This window comes from Ovis aries, chromosome 11 (assembly GCF_016772045.2).
Source record: "Ovis aries strain OAR_USU_Benz2616 breed Rambouillet chromosome 11, ARS-UI_Ramb_v3.0, whole genome shotgun sequence".
NCBI classification, from domain to species: Eukaryota; Metazoa; Chordata; class Mammalia; order Artiodactyla; family Bovidae; genus Ovis; species Ovis aries.
In genome coordinates, this window is record NC_056064.1 from 56,010,461 (window position 1) to 56,030,195 (window position 19,735).

Consider the following 19,735-nt stretch of genomic DNA (forward strand, 5'->3'; position numbering starts at 1 on the left):
TCCTTGAGGACATGAGGGGCTCAGATATCTCCTTGGGACACACTTGCTCCCCAAGACATCACCAGGTACGTAGGGCACACGGCAAAGGAAGCTCCAGGAACAAAATCTGAGAAAGGTCTGGTCCTTTCCTAATTTCTGGGCTTCATCCCAGGTCTTGCTGGGATTCTGATAGGGGAAGGGGAGGGAAGGATGACAACTCTGCCAACACAGAGTTGTCAGAAAGAAAGGGAGTCAGTGGGGGAAGCTGGTGCGCACATCCTTTATTTCCACTTCGAGAAGTAGTTATTGCAAAATGTGTGTTGAGGGGGTAAGGTGCTGGGGGTGAATAGCTATGAACAATGAGCTGGTTTCTTCAGGAAGGTATAACTGACAAGTTTCTGGAAGATTCAGGCTAGAATCGATATTCACAGATGCTTACCTTGTAAGCTGGGCACAGTGATAAGAGTTTCTGGTATGTTCTCAGGACAGAGGCCCCTCTTGCCCACTGCACCAGGAGTTCCCTGATCACATATTCCTCTCTTTGAGCCCTTTTCTTTTAGTGGGTACTCTGTTTTTTTTTTTAATGAATTAATTTATTTATTAAAGTATTTTTTCTGCTGCCCCATGAGCCGCGTGGGATCTTATTTTCCCAACCAGAGATTGAACCCTTGGCCCCTTGGAGTCTTAACCACTGCACCACCAGGGAAGTCCCAGTTGTCTGGGTTTTGATACTTCCTCACCCTCTGCTTCCCATCTCTGGTCTAGCTTGGAATCTAGAATCTCTCCTGTGACTTTGGCCCAAGCCCCACTGTGATTAAGTAGAATTCCTGAGCTTCTGGGCTCCTGAGCATTCAGCTATGCTTGAAATCCCACATGTAGGCCGTTGTGTCCATCAGTTCTTGGCTCTCCACAATTTCTCCAGGGGTACCAGGCTCCCCCTATCCCAATCTTCCCACCAGGGGAGAAGGACTGAGTAAAAGCCGCTCAGACCCAGTGGGTCTGCAACCTTCAAGGCTGAGAAGGAGCAGAGTTCTCCTTTTAGAGAACCCGTTGAGGCTCCGGCCAGGGAGGTATTTCTCAAAAGCTTATTCACGATCGCTTCTTGCACGGCCTTGAAATTTCACCCATCCTGCCTCCTTCCGCTTTTCATCTCATTTGCCAGTGGGAAAGGGCCGAAGGAGGAAGTGTGAGAGTGAGAGTAAGCAAAAGCAGAAGGGCTGGAAGCGAAGGAGGCTGCAGCTGGTTCTCCCTGACGCACTGCGCCTGAAGCCGTGCGAAGACACAATGCACCTGCTGCCTTTGTTCTGCCTCTTGCTCCAGCTTTCAGGTGAGCAGGGCCCGGGCCTGTTCGCCCAGGGAAAGTTGATGGGAAGGGAGGAAGCTGCTGGCAGAGGAAAGAGGGGGCTCAGCAAGGCGTCCTGCTGAGGCACCAGCTCTGTTTCTAAGCAGTTCCTCCCAGTCGTGAGCCCGTGGGTTTCAGCCACTCAACCCTGCGCTCAGGGTTTCAGGGCCCACAAGGCCAACGCAGAAGGTGGAGCGTGGTCTTCACGATGAAGCCAGCACCGGCATAACTCCCGACCTCTGGGGGCTGATCCTTCAGAATGGACAGACTGGTGGCCGCCACTGGTGGGGGAGAAGCAGAGGCGCCCTGGGTGCTCAGGAGAGATGGGGAGAATGCACCCCTGCTCTCACCTTCGAGAAAGTGTTATGAGCAAGGGAAGGCTCTGGAGAAGGGGTGAGGGTGAGGCGGACCTGGAAGGAAGGGAAGCAGGGGATTTGCCTGATGGAGTGGAAGAGATGGTTCTAGGCTTTCGGGGAAGAAGGAAATAGAATGGAAAGGTCGAGAGAAGGTAAGCGTGGTAGGATGAGGAGGGAAAGGGGGCTAGGATGTGAGCAGAGACAGAGGATTGAAGTCAACTGGAAGTTGATGGAGACCTTTTTGTTTTTTTGGCCATGCCATGCGGGACAAGGGATCTTAGTCACCCAACCAAGGATTGAACCCATGGTTAAGACTTGTTAGAAGCGTGAGTCTTAACCATTGGACTGCCAGGGAAGTCCTATGGATCTCATTGTGATTAAAAGTCAAGGGGATTTTCTTGGCTTGGACAGGTTGGGGGACTGCAGAGCTCAGTGTCTGAGCACCTTCTGTCTCTAGAGTCAGCCTCTTGTTGATCTCACCTCCTCTCTGAGATGACTCCCGTTTTTGTATCCCGAGCCTGGATATCTCCCTCCACTCAAGAATCTTCTATCCAGCTCTCCATTCGACTTCTTCACTCAGATGTTGACATTTCTTCTTCTTTTTTTTTTTGTCCACGCCCTGAGCTGTGGGGTCTCAGTTCCTGGACCAGGGAAGGAACCTGGGTTCCCACAGAACCTCAACCACTGGACCTCCAGGAAAGTCCCAGATATTGACATTTCAAGTGTGGCCTGACCACATCTCCTCTGTCAAAATCCTTTCTCTCCCATCTTTGTGTTTGGCAACTCTATCTTTTCAGGTGCTCGGGCAGAACCCCAGGGGCATCCATCACTTCTTTCGTATCTCATGGTGAGCCTTTGAAATGTAAGCCAGATCCTGTCTCTTCTGTGGTCAAAACCGTCCAATGACCTCCATCCTAGAGTACAAATCCGAAGTCCTTACAGAGCCTACCAGGTGGTACCATCCGGGTCTCCCTCCACACCGTCTCCCGGTCTCCTCTGCCACTCTGCTCCCCCTGGCTCAACCCACCCCAGCCATCCCAGCCTCTTGGATGTTCTGTGACCATCCATGCCAGGCACACTCCCGCCGCAGGCCCTCGGCCCTTGATGTTCAATCCGCACAGTGCTCTTCTTCAGAGAGCCAAGGCTCCAGTCCTCAGTTCCTTCCCGTCTTTGCTTCTCACTGAAGCCATCATTGATGACCCTAATGAAAATAGCCATTCTCTGGACTTCCCTGATGGTCCAGTGGTTAAGATTTTGCACTTCCACTGCAGGGGGCTTGTGTTGGACTCCTGGTTGGGGAAGTTCCACATACCACACGGCGTGGCCAAAAAGAAGAAGAAAAAGAAGCAGTTCCCTTGCATTACTTTTCTCCATGTTTATCCTCTCCCTTCCCTCACTTTGATAGAATATAAACTTCAGGAGGGCCGGGATTTTTGTGCCTACAACCAGGACAGGTGCAGTTGAGACAAATAGTGAGTATTAGTTGAATGAGTGAATGCCTCTAATGGACAGGGAGCAGTGATTGCTATGATGCCCATCCCACCTCACCACCTAGAATCTTTGTCCTTCTACTTTCATAGAATCAAACAATTGAGGCTGTTAACATTACCTGGAGAGGACATTGCTCACGGGATTGTAAAATGGTGCAGCCACTTTGGAAAGCAATTTGACATTCATGAAAATGTTAAACATGTGGTTACCACACTAGCCAGCAATTCCACTCCTAGGTATATATCCAAGAGAATGGAAGACATATGTCCATGTTAAAAATAGTGTATGCAAATGTTCATGGCAACATAGTTCATAGGAGCTAAATAGCGGAAACAGTCTAAGTGCTTGTCAACTGATGGATGGATAAACTAATCCTTGGTGTACTCACCACGGTGCACTAGTCATAAAAGTGAAGGAGATACTGACACGTGCTATAGTCTGGATGAATCTGGAAAACATTAAGCTTGGTAAAGAATCCAAACGCAAAAGGGTGTATGTTGTATTATCCTATGCATATGAAATGTCTAGAATACGTAACTTCATAAAGACAGTACATTATTGGTCCCCAGGGGCTGGGGAGCAAGTTAGGGGGGAGGGACTCCTTCACACGGGGTCTCTCTTAGGGTGATGACTACGTTCTGGAATTAGTGGTGATGTTTGTACAGCTTCGTGAGTATCTCACAAAAACGCTGAACTGTACAACTTAAAAGGGTGAATTGCGTGATGTGTGAATTATATCTCAATAAGAAAATAATCAAAGAGCAGAGAGGAGAGTTAGGAGCAGTTATGGTCTCCAGAGAAAACTTTCTGTGGTCGCCTTTGGATCTGAGGCTGCAGAAGGCACGACAACCAGACAGTCCTTTGTGACCTGTGACAGTTTTGTGTCGTCTGCTTTGATCATTCAGTCCATCAGGTGTAGAAATGAGAATGATACTTATAAGCAGCGATGCATCCTGCGAGCAAAGCTAAGTGCCATGCCCCGACTCAGGGGGCGGGGGGAGGAGTGCTTTCGATGGGTGGGCTTGGAAGGAGCCCTCTGAGTGGGAGCCACCTGGGCTGAGACCTGGAGGACAAGAAGGAGCAGGTACTTCAGATCGAGGAAGTTTCTCAGGCACAAGGGACAGCAAGGCTCTCCTATGGAAATGAGCTTGACCTTGGTACGTTTGAGGAACAGAAGGCCTTTGTTACAGGCCCCACACACTCCTGTTGGGGCTGATTGGGAGGTTCTGTGCTGTATGTTCTTTGTGACCCCATGGACTGTAGCCCACCAGGCTCCCCTGTCCAGGGAATTCTCCAGGCAAGAATACTGGAGCGGGTTGCCATATTTTCCTCCAAGGGATCTTCCTGACCCAGGGATTGAACCCACGTCCTCTGTCTCCTGCGTTACAGGCTGATTCTTCACCCACTGAACCACTGGTGGGGAGGTTGCTTTTATTTGTTAGGGGAAAAGGTCTTAGAGGAGGAGAGAGACGTGTGGCTTGTGGGTGGCTGGAGATGGCTTGTGGATGCTCAGCCTCGAGTTTCGGTGTGGAAACAGAGGAGATAGATCTGGGGTGAGAAGTTAGGGGACAAATTGGCAAGCAAGGTTGAGGAAGGCACATAGAGGGTTTTGTGCTTCCCCCTGACATCTGGAGCAGGGGAACGTGATGGCTGGCAGATGTGAGAGTAGTGCATGCGTGTACACGGTTTGGGAGGGATTAAGACAGAGCAGGAATGTTTGTCTGAAGCGGAACAGGCACAGCTGTGTGCTGATAAGAACCTAGTCGCCAGTGCAAACCTTGGTGCCAACCTGTGACCAGCCTCAACCATAGGACTTCCGATCACAAGCAACACGTTTAACCAGCACTGCTTCCTTCTTCTCGAGAGCTCACTGTTGCAAAAGTACGCAGAAAACAGCCCAGAAACTTTCCACTAGGCTTTATAGCGATTCATTTTCTGTGAGAAGCAAGACTTTCAATGACTCTCTTTTGTGGCTCAGTGATAAAGAATTCGCCTGCCAATGCAGGAGACGCGGGTTGGATCCCTGGGTCGGGAAGATCCCCTGGAGAAGGAAATGGCAACCCACTGCAGTATTCTTGCCTGGGAAATCCCATGGAAAGGGGAGCCTATTGGGCTACAGTCCATGGGGTGGCAAAAATGTTGGACACAGCTTAGCGACTAAGCAATAATAACAACATTTTTTTTCAGAGAAAAATTACCTGCCTGTCCCACTTGAGCCTCACCGTAAGTGGTGGCGGAGGTGGACCAAACCCCAGAAGTATTGACCCAGAGCGGAGACTAGCTGATGTCCCCTGCTGAGCTGGAGGCAGGCTCCGGGCCCGCCTGTCGCTTACTGACACTGAGTCAGTCACCTCCCTCCCTGCGGCTCAGTTTCCACCTGATCTAGGATTATTCTCCATCCTCCAGGCTGCGAGTAGCCATGCCCAGTGAAGGTGCTGCTTCTTGGAGCTCCGGGCTGCCTCTGGGCCAGGACGGTTCCCCAAAGCAGAGCCAGTGCTCTGCAAGGTTGATGGGGAGTGGGCACCCCGAAGAGGGGTCTGAGAGAAGGGAGTGGACAGATGGTTCAAGGGTCAGTGCAGGCCTGCTCAGCCTCTCAATTGTGTCTGACTCTCTGGGACTCCATGGACTGTAGCCCACCGGGCTCCTCTGTCCATGGTATTCTCCAGGCTAGGATACTGGAGCAGGTTGCCATTTCCTACTCCAGAGGATCTTCCTGACCCAGGGATTGAACCCACATCCCACTGCAATTCAAGGAAGTGGAATTCTTTACCACTGCTACCAAGGAAGCCCAAAACTAAACACACTACAAGCCGTTAGAGGCGTAGCAACTAAAGATGAGGCGGCCGTCTATGTTAGAGCCCTAGGGCTCTGGGACAAACGACCACAAACTTAGGGGATTAGAAGAACACAAGCTTAGAATATTACATCTAGAGATCAGAACGGAGAAGGCAATGGCAACCCACTTCAGTACTCTTGCCTGGAAAGTCCCAAGGACGAAGGAGCCTGGTAGGCTGCAGTCCACAGGGTCACTAAGAGTTGGAAATGACTGAGCAACTTCCCTTTCACTTTCTACTTTCATGCATTGGAGAAGGAAATGGCAATCCACTCCAGTGTTCTTGCCTGGAGAATCCCAGGGATGGGGGAGCCTGGTGGGCTGCTGTCTGTGGGGTCGCACAGAGTTGGACACGACTGAAATGACTTAGCAGCAGCAGCAGCAGCAGAGATCAGAAGTCTAAAACGAGTCAACAGGACAACGTTTCTCCTGGTGGCTCTAGGGGGAGAATTCAACCCCTTGATTCTTCTAACTTCCAAAAGCTGCCCGATCTCCTTGGGATGTGGCCCTACATCACCGCAGCCCCTGCTCCATAGTCATCTCTCCTTCTCTGACCCTGACCCTCCTGCCTCCCTCTGATAAGGACTTTGCTTAATTCAATCACACCTGCACAGACCTTTTTTGCCATGTAAGGCTAATTGTGTTCACAGGTTTTGGGGGTTAGGACATCTTTAGGGGTTGTTACTCGGCCCACTACACTATTAAACAGCCCTGTCCAGGCATTTGTTTTTCTATGATTTTGAAAGTAATAAGTTCTTGTTATTGATACTTGGAAAAGTACAGGAAAAAGAAAAGTGAAGTACATAAAAAAATGAAGAATTAGGAAAAATAAAAAACCTCATGTCTGTCTGAATGCTCAAGGCAACCAGTTGTTAACATTCTAGCTTAGTTTTGATCTTTTTTACGCATTTAAAAAAGTTAGTTGATATTATACTGTATATGATTTTTAAAAACCCTAATTTTCACTTCATATGAGAATTTTCCACATAATTAAAAATATTTCTAAGCCTCATTATCAGTGTTTGCATTATTTCAATGTGTACTTATTTCCCCGATTGATGGAAGTGGGTTTTATTTCCTTTATTTTTGCTAACTATGTAATGAATCTTTGTGCAACCCTTCTTGTGTGCCTCTCCGATTGTTTCCTGAGGACTAAATCCTAGAAGTATCATTACTGGAGCAAAGGGCATGCCTGTGTCTGACACATGAAACTGCCTTATGGCTTTCTGTATGTTTGAACCAGTTACCTTCCTTCCAGCATCTTCTCCTAGTGCCTGGACCACCTGGCCTCAGTCAGCAAAACGCCAGTCGTCAACACTTGGTTGATTTGATATGTGAAAAGTGGTGTTGTCTTCTACATTTCTTGTTTGTTACGTTGTTTAAATCGAACACTTGAATTTTATTAGCCACTGAATTTCTTCTTTGTGACTTGCCTCTTATCTCTCATCAGTTTTCCAAATGGAGTCTTAAATGTTTTTCTTCTATACGTGCTTAATCGAGAGAGACACTATTGGGAATAGTGTCTTCCCTGGTGGTCCAGTGGTTAAGACTCTGACTTCCAAGGCAGCGAGTGCAGGTTCGATCCCTGGTCGGGGAGCATCCTCGTAGTCAAAAAGTCAAAACATAAAACAAAAGCCATACTGTAACAAATTCAATAAAGCCTTTAAAAACGGTCCACGTAAAAAAATCTTGAAAGAGAAACACCATTAATCCTTTTCTATGTTATTTGTTCTAAATATGTCTCTCAGTCTGTTCTTTGCCTTTTCAGTCTTTTTTAATTGGTATGTCCACATGCTGTCTTTGCATGTAGTCAGATTCCCTACTGACTCTTTGTTTCCTGTCATTCATTAATGTCAAGTTTCGAAACTGCTCCCTGTCATCTAGAAATTTTATAAATATTCACTTCTATTTTCTTCCAGTTTTAGAAATGCTTTCCTGTTTTATGCTGACCTCCTTAGTCTCTCTCTATTTACCTAATGGAGTACACTGGGAGGTGACAGGAGAGGGTTATGCCCTAACCCTTCCCTTCCCTGCTTACCCTTTTAGTTTTCTATATTGTTGCTGTTTACTTGCTCAGTTGTGTCTGACTCTTTGTGATCCCATGGACTGCAGCATGCCCAGGCTTCCCTGTCCTTCACTATCTCCTGGAGTTTGCTCAAACTCATGTTCACTGGGTCGATGATGCTATCCAACCATCTCATCCTCTGCCGTCCCCCTCTCCTTCTGCTCTCGATCTTTCCCAGCATCAGGATCTTTTCCAATGAGTCGGCTCTTTGCATCGGGTGGTCCAAGTATCGAAGCCTCAGCATCAGTCTTTCCAGTGAATATTCAGGACTGATTTCCTTTAGGATTGACTGGTTTGATCTTCTTGTTGTCCAAGCGACTCTCAAGAGTCTTCTCCAGCACCAAAATTCACAAGCATCAGTTCTTTGGCACTCAGCCTTCTTAAAGGTCCAACTCTCACATCTGTACATGACTACTGGAAAAGCCATAGCTTTGACTAGACAGACCTTTGTCAGCAAAGTGATATCTCTGCTTTTTAATACACTGTCAAAGCTTTTCTTCCAAGGAGCAAGCATCTTTCAACTTTGTGGCTGCAGTCACTGTCTGCAGTGATTTTGGAGCCCGAGAAAAGAAGACCTGCCACTGATTTCACTGTTTCCCTATCTACTTGCCATGAAATGATGGGACCGGATGTCATGATCCTAGTTTTTTGAATGTTGAGTTTTAGGCCAGCTTTTTCACTCTCCTCTTTCGCCCTCATCAAGAGATTCTTTAATTTGTTTTCACTTTCGCCATAGTTTTCTATGGCATATATAAAATCCTTAAATAGACTAGGTCTGCTTTTAGGCTTTTGACTGTGTTCGACTGAGGCATTCACCTAGTCTTGTTAGATTTCCAAGGTGGCTTCTTTATTAGGCCTGATACCATTTTAATATTTGGCAGGCAAGTCCTTACTCATTGCTCAACTTTCAGATGTTAAAAATTCTTGTCTCTTCATTTATTCCTCTAGCATACATTACATATAATATTTATTACACATGCATGCATAGGCGTATATATACACGCACACATATATACTACACCTATGTATAGACAGAGATTATTGGGAAAAAATATATGTGTTATAAAAATGTTCTGGGGGTTTTTGAGTTAAATCTTTAAATGTATTTGAGAAGGAAGAAAATTTTTGCGATATATAGCATTTCATTCAGAATTATAATATAGCTCTTTTATGTGTAAACCTTTATGTCAGTCAAGAAAATTTCAGAGTGTTTGTGTATGATTTTTTTTCTATAAGTCCTAATTGTTTCTGTTCAAGCTATTCCTTGGTATTTAGTATACTTTTATTGTTATTGTAAATGAGCACTTTTCCATTTTGTTTTCCAATTACTTGTTAGTGGTTTACAGGAAAGCCACTGATTTTTAATACATTTATTGTGTTTTGAGCCACTCTACTGAATTCCATTAAAAATGAAAATCCTTTTAAATTAAAGATTTAAATATTTTCCCTAAATGTTATTATTTTCCCCCAATAATGATATATTTTATATTTTTCTGTGTCTCACTACGTTGGTCAGAATTTCAGAAAATAACATGTACAGATGGGTAACACGTACAGAAAAGTGGATACAGAATTAGTGTCCAGGTTGATGATTATAAAGTATACGCCAATATCTCACAATCATTGCGGTATTTGCTGAGGCTTTTACTCGATAATCTTGATCAGATAAAGGAAGTTCTACTCTTAATTTGTGAAGAGTTTTTAGAAAATCAAATGTGTGTTGACCATGTGGCCTGTGGTCAGGGATTGAGCCTGGGTTCCCTGCATTGGCAGGCAGATTCTTTACCACTGAGCCACCAGGGAAGCCTCTCTACTTCATTAATTTTTATTACCTTCATTATTTCCTTTCTTCTAGTTTTTCCTTTCTTCCTACTCCTCCTTCTGTTTTTTAACTTTTGAAATAAATTTTTGATACATTAAAGTCCTCTTTACTTTTCTAATACATGCATTTAGAGCTCTAAAATATTCCTAAGCAGAACACAACTGGTCTGCCAGCAGATGGGTCTGGGAGGCCCAGGCTAGATTGCTATTGTTTCTATTTAAGCTGGTGTTTCAAAGAGAGATTTCACCCAGATTTTGAGCTACTCCTTAAAAGTGTAAAGATCTGAAACCACATCGCCTGCTTCTTGCATGAGGACAGTGGGACAACTGCCCCCGACCCCGACCCCATCCAGGGGCATCTGCTCTCCAGACTGCCGAGCTCCTCACCACTTCCCAGGTTCTGACACCAAGGGCTAGAGACAGCTGCCATTCTTCGTGATGCTTGAGGTGTTGTTTCCTTACAGTAAAGAAACATTTCTCTGTATCTCCGATCTTTCAAAGATGAGGAAATGGAAGAAAGAGCAAGAAAATCATATATATCAGAAAATGCTGCTGCTTTTCTCTATAATCCTTGCTTTCCTGCAGGGCTGTAGTATTCAAGACAGTATGGATTTGCCTCGTTGTTGTTGTTCAGTGGCTAAATTGTGTCCAACTGTTTGTGACCCCATGGACTGCAGCACACCAGGCTCCTTGGTCCTCCACCATCTCCTGGAATTCACTCAAATTCATGTCCATTGAGTCGGCGGTGCTATCTAACCATCTATCCTATGCTGATACCTTCTCTGCCTTCAAACTTTCCCCACATCAGAGTGTTTTCTAATGAGGCAACTCTCCGCATCAGGGGGCCAGAATATTGGAACTTCGTAAGGATAGATCGATGGGACAGAATGGAACATCCATAAAGAACTCACACGTTTGCTTTTTGATGAAGCAGACAAAGCAGTTCAGTGGGAAGAAATGGGATCTGGGTAATAAAAATTCCAGAGCCCTGGGAAACTGATGGGCATTACTCTTTCGGTCAATTTCAAAGGTGGGTTGGGAAGATCCCCTGGAGAAAGAAATGGCAACCCACTCCAGTGTTCTTGCCTGGAAAATCCCATGGATGGAGGATCCTGGTAGGCTACAGTCCGTGGGGTTGCAGAGAGTTGGACAGGACTGAACGACTTCACTTTTACTTTTTCACTTTCCTACCAGGCTGGTTTACTATAGAACCAGTAGACATAATTAGAACCATTAGGAACAGTTTCTCCAGAACTGGGTGATGGGGATGTTTCCCCTGGGCATCCTGAGGTCGACAGTACAGAGTCATCTTCTGTGCAAATAGGTCCTCTGCTCTTTCCTCCCCATCAGACCAGAATAACACAGGGATGGCTGCAAATGGACGTTACTGGAAATGGAAAGACTTACTGGCCGCAGACAGGGGAAGAGGGGTTAATTATAGGAAGGTACTCTTGCTCTGTGTCAGTGTTTCTGTTTCTTTGAGATCTGCAGTTGTCCTTTCATGGGATTTCCCTGGTGGCTTTGGCTAGAATTTTGAAGGACAAAAAGTCCGTCTTGATCTGTCTTCCTTGACTGTTACTCAGCTCAGGAGGCCCTTGGGTCTGGTTGAACGATTCACAATGCAGGAGGCTGTGGCCCTGCCTCCAGGACGGGAGGTGACACGTACATGGATTTGTGTTTTCAGGCTCATCTGCCATCTCGGGTCCCAGAGCAGTGACAGGTGTGGAGCAGGGCTCACTGACTGTGCGGTGTCGATACGACCCTGGGTATGAGCGCTATGTGAAGTGGTGGTGCCGGGGGGCTGACTGGAGCAGCTGCCGGTTCGTTGTTAAAACGAACCATGGATCAGAGAAGGAGGTGAAGCAGGGCCGCGTGTCCATCAAGGACAACTGGAAAGACCGCTCGTTCACCATGACCATGCAGAAGCTCCGGCTAGACGATTCAGACACTTACTGGTGTGGGATTGAGAGAGTTGGAGCTGACCTGGGGGTCAAAGTTGATGTGACCATTGACCCAGGTAAGACTGTGTGTATGTGTGGACGTGACTCTTCAGGGCCTGCTCTGTCCTGGGACCCAACTGTCCCTCAGAGGGAATGTCCCAGGGGTGGGGGAGCCCTGAGGGCTCACGGAGCCCCCGCTGACCACGTGGGCTGGAGCGGCCGGGCTTCCCCTCGACGCTCTCCTGGCTCCAGTGCTGCCTCTGGGCTGGATCAGTCTTTCCCAACACCCTGTTTCCCTGCGCACAGTCAGTGCCCGAGTCTGCTCCCAAGAGGATGAAGGTGGTGGTCCCCGTGCCAGTCTGTGGGCCAAGGGACCCTCCTCTGTGGGACCTGGAGACCCCGACTCCTGCCAGCGCTTTCCTGGGACCCCTGCTCCCCTGGGGGTGTTCCTGCTCTTTCTGGAATTCAGGGTTGGGTCTTCAGAGCTGCCGTTCCCACTGTGTGTTCCATATCCCATCTCAGGGGGACGTCCCAGCCCAGTGGGGGATGCTGTGCTTAATGTCGGGGTCTGGACAGGGCTCCCCAGACAGAAGGCTGCAATTCTGATGCATGAAACCCCATCAGGAGCCATTTATACACTCTCTTCCTTAATCCTTCTAGAAGGCAAACACTCCTGGGCATGTTAGCTCAGCGATCTTGGTTTGACATAATTTATCTATTGGGCTCTGCTTCTGCTGATCCTCAGATAGATGGCACCAGCTCACGGGGCACCTGTGTGGAAGTGGGGCTGGGTACACAGTCAACAGTCACCGCCCCTCCCCACCCCCCCACTCACACCTGGAACCTGTGAGGCTCATTATACTTGCAAAGTACAACAGCTATGTCATCTCATTCAATCCTGACACCATTCCTGAGAACTATCCCCATTGTGGGTGATTAATAACGTCCACCAAGTGCAGGCTCTTCCTGAGCCTCGGGATTTTGCTCAGGGCTGGTCCTGGCCTTTGAAGTTGCAGATCTTGGCTGTGTCAGCTGCCTGGCAGCCCCCATTCTACTCCTGTCCTCGTGGATAAGTAGATGGGGGAGGCACTGGCCACGGCCCCATCACAAGCAGCTGGAGCATTTGAATTCCACTCCCTCCAGCTGCCCTTGGCCTGAGGTGACCCTGGGCCCCTATAACGTCTGGACCTGTGCCAGCCCCACTGCCTCTGAGGCTCTGAGTCTCCTGGAGGCCAGGGAGATATGAGCAGTCTGGGCGGTTGGCCCCTCCCTTGGCCCTGCTCCCGACACTCAGGATAGGGAGGCTCATGCTCACCAATCCTCAGGGCAGGGAGGCCCATGCTCCCCAAACCCCCATGCCCCAGACTCAGAGCCATGTGTAGGGCGGCGGGTGGTGAGCAGGCAGAGTGCTGTGTAACCTGATCTCTGTGCCAAGCACCAACTACAGTGCCGACCACCATTCCCACCACCTCCACTGTCAACACAAAAGATAATATTCGCTCCTCAGCTGCGACTGGTCACCACTCGAAAGACAGGTAAGCCAGCTCCGAGGCTGCCATTCCTCATGAACCACTGGGCCCAAACTCCTTGGAAGGAGGCACCCTTTGTAGTCCCAGGTTCCAGCCAGAGCTTGTCTCTGCACTCTTGGGCTCAAGAATGCTAGGGCCCCCTCTCACTTGCTCTCACAGCTCAGGAGGCCAGAAATGAAACCAAGGTGTGGGCAGGTTGGCTCCTTCTTGGGACTCTAAAGTAGAGTCTGTCCCAGGCCAGTCTCCTCAGTTCTGGGAGCTGCCGGTAAGCTGGGCATTCCTTGGCTTGTGGCAGCATCACGCCAACCTTGGCCTCTGACATCACATGGCCTTCTCCCTGTGTGTCTGTGTGCCCCAATTTCCACCGCCCCCCCCACTTTTTAAAAAATTTATTTATTTGACTGCACTGAGTCTTAGTTGTGGTATGTAAACTCTTAGTTGCCAGCTGTGGGATCTAGTTCCCTGAGCAGGAATTGAACCTGCCCCTCTGCATTGGGAGCGAGGAGTCTTAGCCACTGGACGACAAATTTATCCTTTATAAGGACACCAGTCAGTTGCCTCGGGCCCATCCTGATCCAGCATGACCTCGTCTTAACTTGACGACCTCTGCAAAGATCTTACTTCCAAACGGATCTCAGGTTCCGAGTGAACTACCGGGTGAAGGACGCTGCACGGGGGGCAAGCAGAGAAATAGGAAAGACTCTCCAGAGCCTTTGCCATGCAATTTCTGTTTGGCCTGCAGACCCACAGAAACACTGTGTGGAACAGTCCTCTCCCATCTTTTTTTTAAAACCAGGACTTCCCTGGTGGTCCAGTGGCTAGAACTCTGTGCTCCCAATGTGGAGGGCTTGGGTGTGATCCCTGTTAGGGAGCTAGATCCCATGGGCTGCAATAAAGAGTTTGCCTGCTGCAGCTAAGACTCAGCACAAATAAATGAAATATTAAAAAAACATTTTTGGAGAACTCCCTGGTGGTTCAGTGGTTAGGATTCCATGATTTCACTGCGGAGGGAGCAGGTTCAATCCCCGGTCAGAGGACTAAAATCCCATAAGCCCTGTGGTGCAGCCAAGAATAGGAAAAAAAAATCTTTGAGGGCCCCCAGGAGTAGGGGTTTCCTAGGCTGGAAACCAGAACCCTGCAGTTGGAAGGTCTAAAGGTGTGTGGCCATCTCTGCCCCCGGGTGGGTGGGATAAGGTCAAGGGGGGAGGTCAACCACGGGGGCCTCTTCTGTCGTTTCCAGCAACGATGGCCTGGGGCTCAGTGTCCTCCTTCCTCTCATCTTTGCGGTGTTGCTGCTTCTCTTCATGGTGGCCTCGCTCGTGGCTTGGAGAATGGCGAAGCGACTGAAGAAAGGTGAGGAGACCGGGCTGAGGCTGGGGTGGGCTGGGCTGGGTAGCAGCATGTGGGGCTGACGGCCTGCGTGGTCATCCCGGAGCCTTCGGACCCATGGATCGCCTGCAGACTCCGGAAGTGTTGCTGTCCCGAAGGCCTCAGCAGCTGGTGGTTTGAGGGGCTGGAGCTTGGAGGTGAGCCCAGGAGCTTTCAACGTCAGGGTCTGCCTTGAACATCCCTCTTTGTTCTTCTTGCCTCTTTGCTCTCTCTCCTGGTCCATTTCCTGATTTGACTCTCCTGATTGGCGGAGGTGACAATGGCCTTAGGCAGGCAGCCCTTCTAGAGCACCCACACCCTTTCGAGTCTTGACCACCACTTCCTGTGGTTGTCACGGAGGGACTGAGTTGACATGGGGGCAGGGGAGACACCCTCAGGAAGTTATGCACACACGAGCGAATGGACACACAGGCGCATGAGCCCATGGACACGTATGTATGCGCAAACACAGCCCACACGTGAATGCACACGCGAGCTTGGACACATGCATACAGTCCTCTGGATTTCCTCAGCAGGGTTGGTGGCCACTCCTGTTTTTATCTATTTACTTTTGGCCATGCTGGGTCTTCATTGCTGCTCAGGCTTTTCTCTAGTTGCGGCGAGCAGAGGTTACTCTCTAGCGGCAGCGCGCAAGCTTCTCACTGCGTAGCTTCTCCTGTTGCCGAGAACGGGCTCCAGGGCGTGAGGACTTCAGTAGTTGTGGCTCATGGGCTCCAGAGTACAGGCTCAACAGTTGTCATGCATGGGCTTAGTTGCCCCAAGGCATGTGGGATCTTCCGGGACCAGGGATCGAACTCATGGGGCTTTGCATTGGAAGGTGGATTCTTTATCACTGAGCTGCCGGGGACGACCCCAGGCCTATTTTTGCTCTTCCTCTTCTCCAGCCTTTTCTTAAGCTACCCTCCTTGTTCTATGTAAATTTACCCTTTAGGGAAGGGCCCCTGCTCACGAGTCTGCACTTGTCAGTCACGAGGTTTGGCCTCGACCAACCCTTTTCCTGTCTAGCTCCACTTCCACATTCTTAAAATGATTGCACCTTCTCCTTCTTGGAATCCAGCAGGACCCGAGCTCTCACGGGGCCCTGTTCAACGCTGCCCTCACCCACCCCCCCGCCCCCACAACAGCCTGGGGAATCTTGTAGTTTGGGAAGAAGGGAGCCTGACTCTTGGCTCATCATATTTTCTCCCAAATGTATTGTCTGTGACCTAAATACATTCTGTTCCCCCTAAAAACCGGGGCTAGGGGGTGGTTATATTATTTCTCTGTAGTCTCCAAAACTAGGTGCAGGAGATGGCAGGGAGATAAAGAAATAGCTGGTCCATACAGTGTTGACTCAGCTCAAGTGCTTCACTTGGAGAGCAGCTTAGAACAATCCTGTCTCATGAGCAAGCTGTGCTGCTGGAGCCCTTGTGCGCCTGGTACAGCCTGCACCGGGAAAGCACAGAACAGGCTCGGCCACTAGCAGCCCACATCCCACCCGCAGGCTGGCCACAATTCAGTGGGACAAGGGTGTCGTCTTTTTGTTGTTCAGTCGTTCAGTTGTGTCCGACTCTTGTGTGACCCCAGGGACTGTAGCCCACCAGTCCCCTCTGTCCATGGGAGTTTCCCAGGCAAGAATACTGCAGTGGGTTGCCATTTCCTTCTCCAAGGGGTCTTCCCGACCCAGGGATCGAACCTGGGTCTTCTGCACTGGCAGGTGAATTCTTTACCACGGAAGGGTGATGAGACAGACATAAATCAAATAACCTGGGAGCTGGCAAGGGAGGGATTCAAGAGCCTGGGTAGCTGCAGAAAGTAGGTGTGACTTGAGTTGACCCGTGAAAGATGACAGGCAGGTTGAGAAATGGTGGAGTTACAGGCAGAATTCCAGAAGTTATAGGCGGAGCCTAATCCCAGAGGAGCTGATAGCTGGCAGGGCCACCTGAGCAACTGATCACACAGTTCTGCGATATGGGGAATAGATGGACCGAGGTCTCCTTATTTGTCATCTGAGGGATGAGAACTAGAACCAGGTCTCTTCTCAGATGGCTCAGCAGTAAGAATCTGCCTGCAATTCAGGAGATGCGGGTTTGATCCCTGAGTCAGGAAGATCCTCTGGGGTAGGAAATGGCAACCCGCTCCAGTATCCTTGCCTGGGAAGTTCCATGGACTGAGGAGCCTGGCAGGGCGGCAGTTCGTGAGATTGTGAGGAGTTGGATGCAACTGAGAGATCGAGCGTGCATCACACATACACACTCACTCTTTTCTCTGAGCCTGAAGCTTAATTCGCTTCATTTCTTCCCCAGACCTGGAGGCACGGGTGAGTCTCTGAATGGGCTTTCTAACTCTGGTTGTTTTTGTCTTTTAGCTGCTGGGACATCCCCAGTGGAGGTAAGAGAGTCCCCGAGGTCAGAACAGAAACACCGGACACCTTGCCCCCCTTCTTGTTTTCCATCTCCCAGGAGCACCGAGGCCCAAGTGCCTCAGACAATCCCTGTGCCCAAGTGCCCGTATGCTCATGACCCAGCTGCAAGGGCTGGGAAGGGGCCTGGGAAGATGCTGGAATCAGCAAGAAGGGAGGGGGCTTGGGAGGGGGCAAGGGAGGCTGAGAGGAAGTGGAGGTTGCAGCGGAAGCTGGGAGCCGTGTGTCCCTCTGTGGAACCCGAGTCTCGTCTCCTAGGTGCTTCAGCCCCCGGGGAGCGACATCTGCTACGCAGACCTGAACCTGCAGCAGATTGAAAAGCCCTCTGGCTCCTCCCGGAAGAAGGCCTCTGAGAGGGCCCCCTCCTCCCCCCAGGCCTACTCAGGGGACGGGGACTATGCCAACACGGTATGTGCTTGGTGGGTCTCGGACCAGACCCGCTGTTGCCTCTTCCTTTGAGGATGGGTCTTCTCTCGTCCGTGTGGGAAGGTGGGCGCTGAGCAAAGATGCAGCCATCGAAAGACTGGCTGGCAGAGCCCCTGCGGGCTTTTGGCCTTTGGCATCACCTCCATACCAGACCTCAGCACTGGAGACTCAGAGTCCGGTCAGACACGGTCCGTATGCTGGGTGCAGCCGAGTGACCTGGTATTCTGTGCAAAATGTGCTGCCCTGGCACAGAATTGAGGGAGAGCACCTTCTCCTACGACTGGAGCTCAGGGTGCCGGGCTGAGTGGAGGGAGGAGGGGCTGGAGGGCCTGGGAGAAGCCTCCAGAAGTCCTGGAGGGTCTGTCTCCCTGGGGTCCTCCAAGGCCTCCTCCATGGGTGGGCAGCCTCCGGCCAGCACCTCTAACCCCGAGGACATCTTCACTGCAGGCTGACGTCTTCAGGGACAACATCCCCTACACCCCTCTAACCCCGAAGACATCTTCGCTGCAGGCTGAGGTTTCCAGGGACAGCATCACCTACGCGGCTCTGTCTTTGGACACCTCGGATGAACAGCCGACCTACAGCAACATGGAGCATCTCAACACCCGCCCTCCCAGCAGGATCCTCGAGAAGTCCACGGAGTACAGCACTGTCAGAAAGCCTTAGCCTCAGCCCCAGAGGCCCCTCTCTGAGCCCCCTTGAGACCTCTAAGTACCTTCCTGCTCCATTCATCTGCTTTCTGCCCCTTCTGTCCCCTCAGGGGACCAGCCAGCGACTGAGGTCTCTGACTGATGAAGCTGGCATCATGGCCAGCTCTGGTCTGATGGCTTGGGGTCTGGTCTCAGGGAGCTTCTGAGAGTTAGACAGGGGTCTTTCCACATCCCGTTCTCTCCCACACAGCTTGAGACAGGGTTGAGGATACAATCTGGAGCTGCTGAGGGAGTAAGCAGGATGATAATGGTAATAACAGTAATTCACTTCTATTTATTGCTTATCATGGGTGGTGGGCTTCCCTCTTGGCTCAGATGGTGAAGAATCTGCCCGCAATGTTAGAGACTCTGGTTTGATCCCTGGATTGGGAAGATCTCCTGGAGAAAGGAATGGCAACCCACTTCAGTATTCTTGGCTGGAGAGTCCCATGGACAGGCTACAGTCCACAGGGTCACAAAGAGTTGGACACAACTGAGTGACTCACACTTTACTTTATCATGAACAATGGACTGAATAATGGTCCTTGAAGTTATTTGCATCCAAATCCCCAGAACCTGGGAACATCACCTTCAGGGGCAAAAGGGACTGTGTAGATGTAATGGAGTCAAGGATTTGGGGATGGGAAGATTATTCTGGGTTATCCAGCTGGGCCCTAAGTATAAGCCCAAGGGTCCTTATAAGAGGGAAGTGAGAGGGTCACAGAGAGGAAGACGGTGATGGTGGTAGTAGCAGAGGTCAGGACGATATGGGCAGGACCCAGGGAATGCCACAGCCTCCAGGAGCTGGAAAAGGCAGGAACGGAGCCTTCTCTGGGGCACACAGAAGAGTCAACCCATCCGACACCCTGACTTTAGCCCAGTGAGTCTGATTTCCTACTTCTGGCCTCCACAATTACAGGAGAATAAATTATTATTTTCACGAAGCCACTGTGTTTGTGGTAAGTTGTTACAGGAGCAATAGGAAAAATATACTATTGTGACAGGCATTCGTCCCTAAATGCTTTACCTGCAGTAACTATTTTACTCCTCGTTACAACCCTAAGAAGATGCTTTCATTACTGTCTCCACCTTACAGATGAGGAATCTGGGTACAGAGATGGTCAGTGACTTACCAAGTTTTACCCCTAGCAAGTGATGAATTGAAATTTGAACTTGGGCATTTTGGCTCCAGAGTCCAGAGTCTGGGCCACCACCTGGACTCTGTGTATAAGGAGGACAGTGTGTGTGAGTGTGTGTGCGTGCGTGTACACAGTTGCTCACACAGAGATAGTCAGTGAGTATCTATAGATGCTGGACTGGGACTTCCCTGGTGGGCCGGTAGCTAAGATTCTGAGCTCACAACGCAGGGGGTCTGGGTTTGGTCCCCGGTCAGTGAATGAAATCCCACATGCCACAACTAGGAGTTCGCACGCCACGGTTAAACATCAAAGATCTACCTGCCGTAACTAAGATC

General features: G+C 49.7%; 2 protein-coding genes across 4 annotated transcripts in view; one reads left to right on the forward strand and one right to left on the reverse strand.

Moving 5' to 3' along the window:
* The window catches only part of RAB37 (RAB37, member RAS oncogene family), a 65,369-nt gene that overhangs the window by 26,735 nt on the left and 18,899 nt on the right, over window positions 1–19,735 (reverse strand). The window lies entirely within an intron of this gene.
* Window positions 1,187–19,205, forward strand: CD300LF (CD300 molecule like family member f). 3 transcript variants are annotated; one of them, XM_027974037.3, is made up of 7 exons: window positions 1,187–1,306; window positions 11,572–11,904; window positions 13,263–13,362; window positions 14,597–14,709; window positions 17,093–17,115; window positions 17,405–17,554; window positions 18,020–19,205. In XM_027974037.3, the coding sequence occupies exons 1-7, from the start codon at window positions 1,264–1,266 to the stop codon at window positions 18,236–18,238; spliced, it is 981 nt and encodes a 326-aa protein (XP_027829838.1). In that variant the 5' UTR covers window positions 1,187–1,263; the 3' UTR covers window positions 18,239–19,205. The 3 variants fall into 3 exon arrangements, with proteins under 3 accessions (XP_027829838.1, XP_060251002.1, XP_027829837.1); XM_060395019.1 differs by having other exon boundaries at window positions 13,317–13,362; XM_027974036.3 differs by having other exon boundaries at window positions 13,335–13,362.

Bases quoted from the DNA above. Each gene is read 5' to 3' on its own strand.
- CD300LF (XM_027974037.3), top strand. From the start codon at position 1,264: ATGCACCTGCTGCCTTTGTTCTGCCTCTTGCTCCAGCTTTCAG. The intron at 1,307-11,571 runs GTGAGCAGGGCC...TTGTGTTTTCAG, and splicing joins CCTCTTGCTCCAGCTTTCAG to GCTCATCTGCCATCTCGGGT. The intron at 17,116-17,404 runs GTAAGAGAGTCC...CTCGTCTCCTAG, and splicing joins CTGGGACATCCCCAGTGGAG to GTGCTTCAGCCCCCGGGGAG.